Source organism: Aspergillus uvarum, assembly GCF_003184745.1.
Source record: "Aspergillus uvarum CBS 121591 unplaced genomic scaffold BO82scaffold_16, whole genome shotgun sequence".
Lineage (NCBI taxonomy): Eukaryota > Fungi > Ascomycota > Eurotiomycetes > Eurotiales > Aspergillaceae > Aspergillus > Aspergillus uvarum.
The window spans coordinates 315,835-330,381 of NW_020291313.1; the positions used below are offsets into that span (position 1 = coordinate 315,835).

The 14,547-nt window shown below is 49.3% G+C and overlaps 5 protein-coding genes across 5 annotated transcripts; 3 read left to right on the forward strand and 2 right to left on the reverse strand.

Moving 5' to 3' along the window:
- Positions 1 to 645: 645 nt before the first annotated feature.
- On the forward strand, positions 646 to 3,358 carry BO82DRAFT_352920 (uncharacterized protein). The gene is made up of 4 exons (XM_025634823.1): positions 646 to 1,550; positions 1,657 to 1,943; positions 1,998 to 2,122; positions 2,174 to 3,358. Exons 1-4 carry the CDS (start codon positions 893 to 895, stop codon positions 3,063 to 3,065), a joined length of 1,962 nt encoding a protein of 653 aa, XP_025493706.1. The 5' UTR covers positions 646 to 892; the 3' UTR covers positions 3,066 to 3,358.
- A 644-nt stretch (positions 3,359 to 4,002) lies between these two features.
- Positions 4,003 to 5,967, reverse strand: BO82DRAFT_42543 (putative longevity-assurance protein (LAC1)). The gene is made up of 4 exons (XM_025640328.1): positions 5,589 to 5,967; positions 5,180 to 5,490; positions 4,820 to 5,107; positions 4,003 to 4,750 (listed from the first exon to the last, which is right to left on the reverse strand). The coding sequence occupies exons 1-4, from the start codon at positions 5,722 to 5,724 to the stop codon at positions 4,160 to 4,162; spliced, it is 1,326 nt and encodes a 441-aa protein (XP_025493707.1). The 5' UTR covers positions 5,725 to 5,967; the 3' UTR covers positions 4,003 to 4,159.
- A 1,321-nt stretch (positions 5,968 to 7,288) lies between these two features.
- On the forward strand, positions 7,289 to 10,176 carry BO82DRAFT_430959 (putative AAA family ATPase GCN20; the record flags this gene model as incomplete). Its single annotated transcript, XM_025640650.1, has 8 exons — positions 7,289 to 7,372; positions 7,420 to 8,145; positions 8,210 to 8,290; positions 8,343 to 8,646; positions 8,704 to 8,877; positions 8,929 to 9,015; positions 9,070 to 9,538; positions 9,609 to 10,176. The coding sequence occupies 8 exons, from the start codon at positions 7,289 to 7,291 to the stop codon at positions 9,958 to 9,960; spliced, it is 2,277 nt and encodes a 758-aa protein (XP_025493708.1). The 3' UTR covers positions 9,961 to 10,176.
- Positions 10,177 to 10,320: 144 nt separating this feature from the next.
- Positions 10,321 to 12,386, forward strand: BO82DRAFT_352924 (putative MFS myo-inositol transporter). Its single transcript, XM_025634824.1, has 3 exons — positions 10,321 to 10,631; positions 10,735 to 11,031; positions 11,122 to 12,386. The coding sequence occupies exons 1-3, from the start codon at positions 10,432 to 10,434 to the stop codon at positions 12,275 to 12,277; spliced, it is 1,653 nt and encodes a 550-aa protein (XP_025493709.1). The 5' UTR covers positions 10,321 to 10,431; the 3' UTR covers positions 12,278 to 12,386.
- Positions 12,387 to 12,816: 430 nt separating this feature from the next.
- Positions 12,817 to 14,389, reverse strand: sec13 (GTPase-activating protein SEC13). The gene is made up of 6 exons (XM_025634825.1): positions 14,246 to 14,389; positions 14,132 to 14,176; positions 13,920 to 14,035; positions 13,817 to 13,847; positions 13,323 to 13,732; positions 12,817 to 13,260 (listed from the first exon to the last, which is right to left on the reverse strand). The coding sequence occupies exons 1-6, from the start codon at positions 14,246 to 14,248 to the stop codon at positions 12,936 to 12,938; spliced, it is 930 nt and encodes a 309-aa protein (XP_025493710.1). The 5' UTR covers positions 14,249 to 14,389; the 3' UTR covers positions 12,817 to 12,935.
- Between the last annotated feature and the right edge of the window lie 158 nt (positions 14,390 to 14,547).

Consider the following 14,547-nt stretch of genomic DNA (forward strand, 5'->3'; position numbering starts at 1 on the left):
ATATACCCATGGCAATAGACTCTAGATAGTGAATCTTTGAAACAGCCATGTACCAAGATCACGCTCAAAATAGCGACATTCTCGACCGGAGACCAACAGATACTGAATTCGTACTTAGGCTTGGGTAACGCGTGTCGGGGCCTCGGGTAATCCGATCACAGCTGCTATATAAGCTAGCCGGCCCCATGGGGGAGCATCTGAGAGTTCGGGACAAATCAAGCCGGTGGAGACTTTGCTTGTTCCCCTCATACGTAACCTATACTGGAGCTTTCTGGCTGTGGTTGGACTTGAATGTCTTCCCAGTTCCCACGCGGTCCACTTGAGGGGGTTCTGCTCCTCCGATCGCAACGGAGGGGCTGAGACTTAATCGAGCCTGCGGCGATCCGAGAGCCCAAATTCCAGGCCTCTAACACAAGTGGACAGACAAATCAGCAGAATCATGGACTCAAGATTGTTGGCCTCTTACTTCCTTCGAGAAAAGTACTGTACTGTACTGAACCGGATGGACAGGAAATCTCGCCGAGTCAGCCGCATGGGAAGCAGTCACGTGGGGCCCGAGCGGTGGGGCCTAGAGCCGAAAGGGGAAATCGGGCTGACAGCGAACATTGGAGTTTGACAGTCCAACGAGTCAACGACATTCTCTTGTTCAAAGGCCAGCCCTATTATTGTTGTTGTTATTATTATTATTCTCGTGCTAGTGACAGCGATAGCAGTCGAGCTGTGAATGTGTCCTTCCGATTGAGCAGAAGCTACCAAGCATTCTCCACTGAGCATAGCTGCAGCAAAGACCCTCCACCCCCTCCCCCCCTGGGTCCCCACTTGACCACTCACCCAGCCAAGCTTGCCTGTTGAGTCTGATTTGACTTACTCATCCAGGTCAAATCATGAGATCATGGGTGAGGAGGGACATCGGCAATCTGGGCAAAATAGGATACTAGAATTTCAGCTTCAGAATGTGAATGACTTGGGTCCACCAGCAGCCCCCCAAGTCTCGAGTAGTCATGCGGCGGACCAGACGAGTACTTCCTCCGGAGACCAGCAATCGAACGGATCGGCCCATCAAGCCGGATCAAGGAACTTCGAGTTTGTGCTAGTGACCGACAATGAATCTCGGCGCCAGGTCCGACGTCATGCTATGCGCCAGTATATGCATCAACGGCGCTTGGACAGTATCGCTCGACTAGGGACGGCTCGCGTACCGGGAGGTGGTTGGTCTACCCGCTCTCCTCCCGACTTTCAGCCCTCGGCTTCGTCTTCTCAAACAGGGGCCGTGAAGAACGGTGCTCAAGAGGATCTGACTGTCAAGTCAGAGAATGCATCGTCCTCAAGCAGCGATGAGGATAAAAAGACGCCGGAAAAGCCCAAGAGCTCTTCGCGTTTGCTCATTCCGAAACTGCACAAGGTCAAACGCGAAGATGCCTCTTTGCATCCGGCCACAAAGCCTGGGGCATCTAATCCTCTAGTTAGCCCAGGGGAAGGGGCCGTTCGAGACCCTTTCAGCTGCTATCCAATTGCTATTAGCCATGCGGATCATGAACTGATTCAACACTGTAAGTGGTAAGATTCGTTCGCATGTTGCTTGGAACCGCGGTGCAACGCAAGATCTTCACCTGAAATGAAAGCCGATAAGTGCGGACGGGGGCTAACTTGACCAAGTCGTCGTGACCTATCCATCCATGATGTATAAGTTCGCCGACTCTATCGCGAATAATCCGATGATGGAGATTTTCCGGCAGATAGCGCTCCATGACGGTCTTCCCTTTCAGGCTATGCTTGCCATTGCGTCCAAGCATCGTGCCGGTGTTGAGGGAAAGGCGGAATCTGTGCAGAGCCTGACTCACAAGATGCGAGCACTGAGGTTCATGAATGAGCGTATCCAAGGGGATGCAACTGGGCGGCATGACGGGACTATCTATGCTGTCGCCACAATGGCTGTCATCGAGGTACCGTGGCTTGTGGCACCCCATTGTGCATGCAAATGACTAACAACCTCGGAGAAATGGTCCAAGGATGCATCTATTGAGCGAATGCATTTCCGCGGATTATCGTCGATGATCAGGAATCGAGGCGGAATGCACGGCATGCGACTCACTAGTCCTTTCCTGGAGAAAGTGCTTTACTGGTAATCTATACATATGCCCTTTGATGTTCATCTGGTGCTGACAGAACCTAGGGTGGACTTTAGTTGCGCCCCTAAGGCGATCATCAGCACCTCGCTACCTTGGACAGGGACTAGTCCTGATACGACCCCTACTCTCGACTTCTTGGACCCCAATTTACACCTTGCTGTCCCTCATGACGCTACTACCTCAGAGGATGCCGAAAGTCTCTGTGCACAATTCAGGGCATGCGAAGATTTCTTGCGGTTCTTTCGTCGCCTTCGCGAATTGGAGGGCTTATGCCTGAACTCTCCTTATACCGTCGTACCAGAGACCTTTCCCCGTCGAACAAAGCACTTTCGTCCTGGAACCCAGCTCTACTCAATCTTGACAATGCTGCCGGACTATGACCACGGAATTCGAGATATCCGCTTCATTGACGAATATACCTGCATGTCCTGCCTCTTCTTCCTCACCGTCGCATTATACGACTGCTACCTGAACTCTCATAACCTGGACGATTATCTCGATTGGCTTAGCCTTGAAGTCCGCAACCTCAATCCTTTCACAAACCCCAGCATTACTTCAGTCCTCTGGCTATTTCTCAACAATGGCGGTTATCCCAAGAATAGACCAGGTGACACTGGAGATCGATGTTGGATTGTCTCGCGGATGGTCCGAATCGCTAAACGACTCGAATGGAAACGCCACGGAACCATTTGGGACCGAGTTCGCCAAGTACTGATTGACTTCATCGTCACGCAGCAAGAATGCGCGCTGGGTTCCGATGAAATTGACGCCGAAGCACACGTGGCTCGCGCGCGGAAGCGACTTAGCTACCAGACTCATTCGGACTACTTCTGGAATGAGGTACAAATGCGTGAAGATATTCTCGAACTCAATCTGCCGTCTGTCACCTCCACGTCCACTAGTATCGAAGACATTAATGTACTTGTTTTCACGTAAAAATCGTGTGCGATTTTTGCTTTTCGTCTTCATGCATGACAACCCCACTTCAGATTATCACTAGCGGGGCAAATATCTCGCTTTGGGGGCTCGCTTTCGATTTCCATTTAAGCTAATCTTACCTTTCACGACTTATGATGGATGAGACAATGGGATGGACATGGGCTAGGATGGATACGGATGGAGTGCTACTATAGACTGGAAATTAATTGATCTCGTATACAAGGAAAATTCATTGGCTATTGACAAACAAGCCATGACGAGCACTTTCATACACAGGGCTTTTGCAGGAGGGAGCCTGCCGGTAAAATGTCTTCCATGAGAAGACGATCCCGCAGGCATCCGGTAGTCGGCTGTTCACCTTTCGCTCACATTATATACACAATATGCAAATATTCAGAATTACAGTCTCCTTTCTAAAAGGGTTAAAATTATTTGACGGGGCTACATGCAGAGTAAACCAAGGCCTCTGTCTATGCGACGAGCGAAGGCGATGAAGTATCTATCTAATCATAGGTGCAAGAGCAACAATCACATGAAGCCAGGATGTGTGAGATCGCATCCATCCTGCGCATATCATTTAGGATAAAATCACCCTGGGATAAACTCGAAAGATGAAGTAAAGAGCATGTACGGAAATAGGATTAGCAGCCGTCCCATAAGGCATCTGAAAGAGATAAGAAGAGTCTTATCATGGTGCAAATTGGAATCTTCTTTTCTTAACATAAAAGGACGAACCAATCGGACAAGCAGTACATAGCACGCAAGGCAAGGCAACATAATATAACCACAATCAACCAAAGTCAATGGTATCGAGCGCGAAGATAGAGATGGATAAAAGGAATAATGAAGATAGAAATCAAAAAATGGAACCTGCCAATGCAAAGGTGAACAGCGTTAGGCAGTAGGACTTTTGGAGGTGCATTCCAACCTGTTCCTCCCCGTGTTTATTCACTTCTTTCGTATAATCTGTAATGAGACTTTTTTGGCATTGTCGTTGATACTGGCATCAGCATGTCCGTATCCATATCCGTGATATCGTCATAAAAGAAAGGCGAATAAGAAAAGAAAAGAAGGTAAAGAGCGTGGGCAGATTACGTGGGCTTGTCGCAGCCAATGCGGCCTAGAAGTGCCTTGCGATCGCTTTGGTCTCCAAGGCGAACTCGCCGAGGCCGCACAGCCGAGGAACCATTGGCTCGACGCCAGTCAACATTGGAGCTGTCAATCGCATGCGTGGACCCATTGAGGCCATCCTTTTCAGCAAAGTACTCTTCCTCTTCCTCTCCTTCGTCATCGCTGCGAGGTTCCTCAGCATTACCGGTGCGGATGACGCCAACGGCCACGCGAATTACCATGGTGAACCAGATGAGGGAAAGCAGCTGCAGTGCCAGAAGGCAGGAAAGAAAGGCCCATTTGACGGTGCGGTTCATGCAAATCGGTCCGTTAAGATCCTTGAAGGGGGAGACCAGATACGACCATGCGCTCGGGTAGCCATTGGTGGAAATCATCTCCGCCGTAGTACCTGAGTAACATCCGTAAGACATCTTGGCAGGGACGTCCTTGTAAATCGACCAACAGAGTTTCGGGTAGTAAACATGACGAGTAATCAACCACGTAACCATGAACACAACAAAAGCAGCGTTGCAGCTCGTTTCGTACTTCAAATATTTGAGAACCTTGGCCGTCTAATTCGGTGAGTTAGTGAATTCCACTTCAGACGAGCGTGGATATCTTCGAGAGCATCTTGAACTTACAGGTAGTAGGAGATCAACAATGTCCATGAGCGAGAGCACGACATTGGAGACATTGTAAAAGCCGTAGACGTAAGCCGAACCAAAGAGGGCAATGGTGATTACATGGTGGGTCAGCATCTGATAGTGATCCTTTCTACGCTCCTCAATATTGATCACCAGAAGCTGTTGTGCCCAAAACGCCAATTGTACCAAGAGATACCATTTCATTAAACCTGAAACATTGCGCGCAGGCCATTGGTCCCAGATTTTGCTGAAATCGCCCCAGTGGTCAGAGTTGGACCAGATATACTGTTTTATTGTGTTAGTCAAAACACACGACCAGCAGCGGACAAACAACAGGCACGATCATGGTGAACGAACCATTCCAAGGGAGCAGATGAAGCCATAATATAGACAAAGCCAGCCCTGTTCAGCCAGACGAAGCGACGCCTTCCGTTTCAGACCCCACTGCTGCGCAATGGGCCTCAAGACCCAGTCAATGAGAATGGCCCGGATAGCGATGAAGGCAAGTGCGGAGCTGGCGACAAAATAGACATCGTCCCATCCTTGTACGTAGTCCCCGGAAGCAGGTTGGTAGTAGGAAAGCTGAAAGAACGGCGTGGTGTAGGGGTTGAGGGAAGGATAGAGGTGATGGACGGCCAATAACATCGCAAGAGTGGTCAAGGTAATCCCTGCGGTGAACAAACGTTATGGTAAGCAGGACAGTTGACCTCAAAGCGCCAACAATGGCATTGTTCAATTATCATGTATCAGATGAAATGGTCCGTACCGATCTGGTTATGCAGCATCCATTCGCGGAACGTGGTTTCTTTGACCGCCGGGCGGTGATGACTGGTAGAAGTGGAAACGCAGGCATTGATTTCTGAGACCGATTGAGAGACTGGAGATGATACGTCGGTGGCCATGACGGAAGCGGGAGGGAGAGCCTGGAGAGTATCTCGCTGGAATTGGAGATCTGACAGCAGAAGCAGCAGTCCTGCAGAAAGGAATACCCAATTGACAACAGCGCGAGAGGGAAAGTGGGAGGGAAGGTGTAAAGAAGGAGAACCGTCGAGAGCCGGGACGTTCGAATATGGTAGAGGGAAGGAGGGAAACGTAACTCCAGGAACCTTGAAGGGGGAAGGGGGAGAGGGGGGGAGAGAAAAGAGATAAAGTCTCGGCCGTGAGAGGTTGATTGGAGTGTGTTGAGGTGAGGTGAGTTGAGTTCAGGTATAAGTTGAGGGAGTACGGCAGTGAGCGAGCCAAAGAGGAACGGAGGAGTAGCGAGCGGCGGGCGAAAGTGGTTCCCGCCCACTCGAACTTCTGTTATTGTAAGCCCACAGGTTCCACGGCGGGAAACTAACTCTTCAGAGAAAGTAGGAATCAATAGAGGAATTCCAATCAATCAATGATCAATCGATTGTCCAAATCAGATAGGCACCAAGAGAGAGAGAGAGAGAGGGGAAGGGAAGGAAAGGGAGGAGCGGGGAGGGCCTCCTTGATGTTCTCGCCCTTGGTTCTCCCCGTCCGCTGAAAAGCCTTGGAGTAGTTAAGTTATTTTTATTTTGATTCTCCCCAAATGAGTGGAGTGGAGATTCTGGGCGGAATCGCACCGGAAGATCTCTGAGTGCAAGTATGTATATTATTACTGATGCATCAAACTCATGTGACGGGTTCGAGGCTTTGAACATCGCCCAGAACAAAAGGGAGGCCGCGAAGAACGACGAGAAGATGGAGGGAAGTAGAATATTGATGGTGTATCAAGTCTGTTTCAGCTTATTTCGCCCCACCCCCGGGAGGACCCCATTACGTACGCTGAGGGATCCCCAACAGTACAGTACGTAGTCTAGATACTTAGTACTTTCAATAGCACTGGTAATGCTCCTGCCCTTCAGGTACTGTACTCTTCGGGGACCGGGGTAACGTTACCCCTCAGCTGTCGATATTTGATTCTCAGTACCGAGTACCCGCACAAGCCAGTTGGTGCTCTATTAGGCGGTCACGAAAAGCAGAATAGCAACCATGTCATGTGACCGGTCCTGAGCCTTCCGTTGGTACGGAGTACAGTATTCTCCATTATACAGGTGGATACTACTCTTAAGCAATTCGAAACTTTAGGCGACATACTTTCAGGAATTCTACCTCTACTTCAGGCTGCGATGATAGTAGTGTGCAAGGTTGCTTTTATCCTTGTGTTACTCCGTATGTATGGTAGGTTCGATCTTCCCGTCCGCTGGTTTGGATCACCCCTTGGGCCGGACCCCACCCAATAGCCGCCACCCCAAAGCTCTGCCTCTGGTGAAGGCCCTGCAAAAAAAGATTGTCAAGCTGTTTTGACAAGAAAACATACTCCACAATAAATACATAACCGGCCTGAGAAAGGAGAATCTTCCTCTTAGGCGACTATTGAAAGTGCGAACATAGTTACCCCAGTTTCTCCGCTCTTCCGACGCTGGTTTTCATTGATTTGGCCGCGATTTCTGCGTCACAATGGAGGCTGAAATACAGGCACAAATTCCCGGTATCGACCATGTGATCTCCGAATATTCCGTGGCAAGTATCCTGGATCAGATTGTTGAGATAAGTGGTTCGATTGGAACACTGTCGCTGACTCATTGCAGGGCTATCTTGCTCATGCTTCTAAAGCCTACGTTGAAGATGCCAATGAACCGTCGCCGCTGTCCGAAGCTGCCGATATGGTCACGGCGCTTCTGATTTCTGCCTCGGGAGACTTCTCCCCTGAGAACGAAACGGCCATTAGGAATCTCGTGGAAAAGTTCATCGCTTCTCTTAGCGCGTCTGATGGAGTGAACGCAGAGCGCAGACAGATGCCTTTCACTGCTAAAAAGCTTGATCAGGCGATCAATGTCGGCTCTCAGAAAAACATCTCCTCAACTTTGGGTCTTGCGGGAGGCAACGTTGATCTAGAGTCTGCGAATGCCAGGAAAGTGGAGTCTCGTGTTGACCGCAAGAAGTTAGAGAAGGCAGAACGAAAAATTCGTGCTAAGCAGGAAAAGAAGCAGATGAAGACGGTGCAATACGAATCTTCCCGTCTTCTGAATCAGCCTGATAGCACCATGTCCTACGAGGAATTCTTCATGGCTGTCAATCCTCTTCAACTGGGCTCTGACTCTCAATCAAAGAGTAAGGACATCAAGATTGACAGTATCGACATCTCTGTTGGCGGGCACCGTATCTTGACCGACGCTTCATTGGCTTTGGCTTATGGCCGACGCTATGGTCTCGTGGGTCAGAACGGTATCGGAAAGAGTACTCTTCTGCGCGCGTTGAGTCGGCGTGAAGTGGCAATCCCTAGCCATATCTCGATTCTCCATGTTGAACAAGAAGTATGTTTGGTCACTCGTGCTCAGTATCTCAAACACAACCATGGATTGCTGACTGAATGGCTAGATTACGGGTGATGATACACCTGCTCTTCAAGCAGTTTTGGATGCCGATGTCTGGCGCAAGCGTCTATTGGCCGACCTGGAGGTCAGTATCCTTCTCTGCTTCGATCTGTTTCACCTTCCTGACTTGCTTGCAGAAAATCACTAAACAGCTCGCCGACATCGAAGCAGAGAGATCGTCGATGGCGGACACTTCTAAGGATGCTGCTAGACTTGACCACGAAAGGGAAGGTTTGGATATTACCTTGAATGATATTCACGCAAAGCTTGCAGAAATGGAATCGGACAAGGCCGAGTCTCGCGCGGCTAGTATCCTGGCCGGCCTTGGCTTTTCACCTGAGAGGCAGCAGTTTGCGACGAAAACATTCTCGGGTGGTTGGCGGATGAGATTAGCCTTGGCTCGGGCACTTTTCTGCGAGCCTGATCTGCTTTTGCTGGACGGTATGATCGAGCGACCCTACGCTGGTTATATCTTGACAGAATGCTAACCATATGCAGAGCCGTCCAACATGTTGGATGTGCCTTCGATTACCTTCTTGTCCAACTATCTACAGACCTATCCTAGCACCATCCTTGTGGTTTCTCACGATCGTGCCTTCTTGAACGAAGTAGCCACGGATATCATGCATCAACATTCTGAAAGACTCGACTACTACAAGGGGGCCAACTTTGGTAAGTACCTCGAGGTGCTGGGAAAAAGCATTCAAGCTGATGATATTACAGATTCTTTCTATGCGACCAAGGAAGAGCGGAAGAAAAATGCCAAGCGTGAATATGAGAAACAGATGGCCGAACGCGCACATCTGCAAGGTATATGTCTCTGTTGCACAGAAGTCTTGAATTGGTGCTTACTCATTTGAATAGCATTCATCGATAAGTTCCGGTACAACGCCGCCAAGTCGTCTGAGGCGCAATCTAGGATCAAGAAACTGGAAAGAATGCCAATCTTGGAAGCTCCAGAAAGTGATTATGTCGTTCACTTTAAGTTTCCCGACGTCGAGAAGCTTTCCCCTCCTATTGTACAGATGACGGATGTGTCATTTGGCTATTTGAAAGACAAGCCGCTTCTTAAAAACATTGACCTCGACGTGCAGCTTGATTCACGTATTGGCATCGTTGGACCTAACGGTGCGGGTAAAACAACTGTGCTCAAGCTGTTAACAGCCCAACTTCAGCCGACGTCTGGTTTTATATCGCAACATGCCAGGCTGCGCATCGGATATTTCGCACAGCATCATGTGGATGCCTTGGATTTGACGACTAGTGCCGTGAGCTTCATGGCAAAGACATACCCAGGAAAGACAGACGAGGAATACCGGCGACACCTCGGAGCGTATGTGAAAGTTTCCTTCGCCTTAACATTTCTCTTAGATCTACTAACAACTGCCTCTGCCTGATTATAGTTTCGGTATCACTGGAATGACTGGTCTCCAACGCATGGAGCTCTTGTCTGGAGGTCAAAAGTCTCGTGTCGCTTTCGCCTGCCTGTCTTTGACTAACCCGCACATTCTGGTTCTGGACGAACCTTCTAATCACCTGGATATCGAAGGTATGGATGCGCTGTCCGAGGCTCTGCAAAACTTTGAGGGTGGTGTAGTGATGGTATCTCATGATGTGACGATGCTGCAAAATGTCTGCACCAGCTTGTGGGTTTGCGACAAGGGCACGGTTCACAAGTTCGATGGCACTGTGAATGCTTATAAGAAGTTGATCAGTGCTCAAGCCAATGAGGCCGGAGTAGCTGCTCCGCATTAAGGTGAGGACCTAGGATGATTGAGCCCAGTGAGCTCTATACGAAGGTACTTATGCAATTGGGTTACCATGCGTGTGTGTATCTATGTCTCTAGATGGCGGAACTTTCGATCCAGTTGGTTTTGCTCAGCCCGTCTATTTGTCTATGAAAGTTCGTACATACGTATCACGTAGGTGGTAATTTACAAAGGACTGCGTTGCTTGAGAGGAATCAACAACAAAAAAACCAACAGAGATGGGTTGAGTTCGCTCCTGCTTATGTAAAACACACTAACCTAACTAAGTTAACTACCTGACTAAGTTCCCCCCGGCCCGGTCTGGTCTTCCCCAGATACCCGAGTGCTCGTTTCCATTTCGAACTACGTACGATGGTGTGAGGGAAGAACCGCCTGACACAACTTCTGAACCCCTTATGCACTTACCAGTGCAGATGTCGAACCCTCTAATACGCGCCAGCAAATAAACCACTGAGTTATGAGTCGCAGGGACGAGAATGAGGTGTCGGATTCCAGTGCCCCTTTACTCTCCCCCCCAGCCTCGTTGGCAAATAGAGCGTCACAAGGCGATGATGGGGACACCCGGGTTTCTCGCTTCAGCTTAACACTTACAGGGGACCTTTTCATATGGTCCTTGACATTCTCTGCTGGAATCAGTGGGCTTCTCTTTGGTTACGAGTAGGTGGTGCCTCATTGACCATTCTCAGCCCGGGCATGAGATTCCAAGTCGCCGAGCAGAAACCTTCCTGATAGTTCAAGTGGCTAATTTTTTCGTCTAAAGCACAGGTGTCATTTCATCAACGCTCGTGTCGATCGGCTCGGATCTTTCTAACCGTCCCCTCACTACTATAGATAAGAGTCTTGTAACATCGTGCACAAGCTTGTGTGCTTTAGTCGCAAGCCCATTGGCGGGCATACTGGCGGATAAATTCGGACGCAAGAAGGTTATAATCATTGCGGACGTGCTCTTTACCTTGGGGGCTCTCATACAGGCTTTAGCCACCACTGTGTGGACTATGATAGTAGGGAGAAGTGTTGTCGGCTTGGCTGTTGGTGGAGCGAGCTTGGTCACGCCATTGTATGTCACGTAGCTGACGGATACCTGCTTCTTATCGGAAAAAGACATACGGGGGATCTATCTCGACTGTTTATGCTAACTTTTATTCAGGTATATTTCTGAGTTGGCGCCATCTCATGAGCGCGGAAGATTGGTAACGATCTTGTGTCTGCTCATCACTGGGGGTCAGGTCATAGCTTACACTGTTGGTTGGCTTTTGTCCAATACACCTGGCGGTTGGCGCTACGTTGTCGGCCTTGGGATGTTTCCTGCTATCTTCCAATGCATCGCTGTTGGGACTCTACCCGAAACCCCACGATGGTTGGTGCAGGCAGGTCTCGAGAGCGCAGCCACAAATGTCCTATTACAGGTCTACCAGGCCCACGATGAAAACGTCCAAATTGTTGAAAGCATCTTGCATGATATCCAGCAAGAGGTTGCCGAGGAGGCTGAGATAATCGGTCATACAAACCAAACAAACAAGTCTCTCGAACACTATGAAAACTGGATTGCACATGCCACCCAGCGCACTCGCAATCTCTTTCTTGTTGGCGGTAACCGCAGGGCATTGATAATAGCAGTTATGCTTCAAGGCCTGCAGCAACTATGTGGCTTCAATAGTCTTATGTACTTCGCAAGCACACTTTTTGCCATTCTTTCATTCTCCTCCCCTACCCTTACGGCACTGGCAGTAGCGATGACCAACTTCGTTTTTACACTTTTGGCATTCATATACATTGATAAGATTGGCCGGCGGCGAATTCTGCTTTATTCCATACCTGTCATGGTTCTTTCGCTCGTTGTCTGCGCTATTGCCTTCGGGTCTTTAGCTCTTCCTAGGTCATTGTTCGAACCTGAGGACCCAAACGGAGCCGGTGCTGCGATGGTCCAAGATTCCTTCCTCCCCTTATCAGTCCTTGTCTGTCTCACGGTTTATACAGCGTCATACGCCTTTGGCCTCGGCAATGTTCCTTGGCAACAATCGGAGCTCTTTCCGCTGAATGTCCGCTCGTTAGGTTCGTCTCTTGCTACAGCTACGAATTGGGGATCGAATTTCATCGTGGGTTTGACATTTTTACCTATGATGGAATGGCTATCACCGGCATGGACTTTCGCGACCTATGCGGCTGTATGCGTAGTGGGGTGGTTTGGAGTGTGGGCTATCTACCCTGAGATGAGTGGGCTCAGCCTTGAAGAGGTCAAAGATCTCCTGGCCAATGGTTGGGGGGTGAAAGAGAGTCTGGTACGGGGTTATAGCCGTCCTTAAAGCAGGCGCAAGGCGCTTATCCGATGCCAAGGTGGTCATAAATCTTTCTCTAGTTATGCCTGATGACGGGCACGAGCTTAGCTGGCGTCCCCCATGAGTTAAAAATGAGATGAATTCAGCATAACAATCTGGAGGAGTGAATCATCTGACTATGAGTAATCACGAAGTACGTTAAGTACTAAACCCTATAAGCTACTGGCTAGTAAGTAACTAGCACTTAGCTATATCGTTAAGTCGATTTCATCGATATTAATCAGCACGTTGAATTCAACATAGAAGATATATGATATAAGTTAGCCCTATTTTCGCTGTGATGTACTACTTACCTTGACTACAGAGACTGATTTCCTTGGTTGATCACTTTAGTAGTTTTGCTTTGACTGCTTTAGTCCGATACATAATTCCAATCTGGTATGACTGAGCATAAATCTTTGCTTTAAGGAACTGGTTTACTGGTGTGAACAAGTTCACTCGCGCGGTTCCTTGACTGCATGAATCCTCGTTTACGCTTCTACTTTCTCTTTCTACTTGTCCCCATCGTAGTTCTGGCAAGCTGATGTTGGGTGGAATATTGTGTACAATGACCGGCAGACGCTCGGTATAACTATTACTGCAATAGATGTGAAGCGCATAACAAGACAGTAGAAAAGCACAAGCCCTACTCTTCGATATCCTTGATCTTCTCCCATTGTCCCTTGAGGTTTTCCTTCCACAGACTAACTTTGTTATCCCCGCCACTCACCGCGAGAATGTTGCCGCTAGGACTCCAGCTTACCCTCCACAGGACAGTGTCGAACTCGAGTTGCTGACTAGTCCATTGCCCAGGGTTTGATGCATCGGAGGTCCAGATCCGAACAGTCTTGTCTTGCGAAGCGGATGCGATGTAGGACTTGGAAAGAATGCTGGGCGACCAGGCGACGTCCCGAACCCAGTCGGAGTGGCCTTCTAGTGACTGGTTGAGGTTGTATGACTTAGACTCAGGGCTGTATCATTGTGACGTATCAGTTAGCAAGCTCTGTGCTATGAAGAAGAGCGACAGACTTACTTGTAATCCCAGATCTTGAGCATATTATCACTTCCACCCGTCACAAACCTGCGCTGCTGGCCGAGTCCAGAGCTGGCGCTGATCAAGCTTCCAGGAACTGCAGCGGGCGCCCAACTGATGGAGTTTACACCCATACCGTGCGCATGGAAGATTTGATGAGTCCAGCTGTTGTCGCGAAATTCAAGGACGCTGACATGACCGTCCGAGGAGGCGCAGGCCAAGACACAGCCACTTTCATGAGGAGCCCAGGACACCATGTTCACCGAAGCAGTATGAAGCGAGAAGTCAAAGACTTTAGTCCAGGCGCCACCGCCAACGGGCGACGTTGTGTTCTGATGTTGCTCACGCCAGATGAGCACTTTTCCATCGTAGGAGGAGGAGGCCAGAATCGTGCCGAATTTCGGGTGCGCCTAGATCAATTCAACATCAAGTCATCAATGCACAGCGAGAGACTCGAAAGAGGCTCAACGGAATGGGCATCTTCTATAACGTACCCATGCAACACACCACACTGCGCCTTCATGGCTAGGTCAATGATTTTGAGTCAGAATCACAAATGTACGTATATGTGATTGTGTGCTTGTTGAAACTTCTTACCCTTTCAAAGTCTCAACTAGTCGGTGCGTTTCACCCTCAACCTCGAAGATCTTTATCGTCTTGTCCGAGGAACATGTTGCCAATCTGCGGCCATAGTAGTCCAGACCCGCATCGTGCTACAGCCCAGTCCGGTCAGCGTATGAAAGTGCTGGTTGAAATTACTGTGTTCATGTGATCAAATTGGAACCATCCTTCGCCCGCAGTCAACATACAATCATATCGTCGTGTCCAGAATTGGAGATCACTTGTGCAGCCGCCTATTTGCCCCTCGCGGGGGACCGTGTTAACGAACGCGAACTACTCAGGGATGGAGAAGAAGAACACACCATTTTGGGTGAAGTGCAGCACCAAATATAAACTGCAGTGCCTAGCAATTAAAGTCTTGAAGGTGCCGTAAAGGACGTGGTGCAATTTGTGGGTAGAGGACAGCGAGAGGGTCGAATCGGTAACGTAAGTAGGAGAAACGGCAGCGGCAGCAGTAGCAGCAGCAGCAGCAAAACACCGCCAGCTTGTCCGTTACGCGGTCAGTCAGCCGCAGCCCGATCTTATCTTATCGGCTCAGTCAGCCATCTCTGGTCACGGTTGACCCCAGGCACGTGAGAAGGGCCTCAGTCTATAAGAGAACATA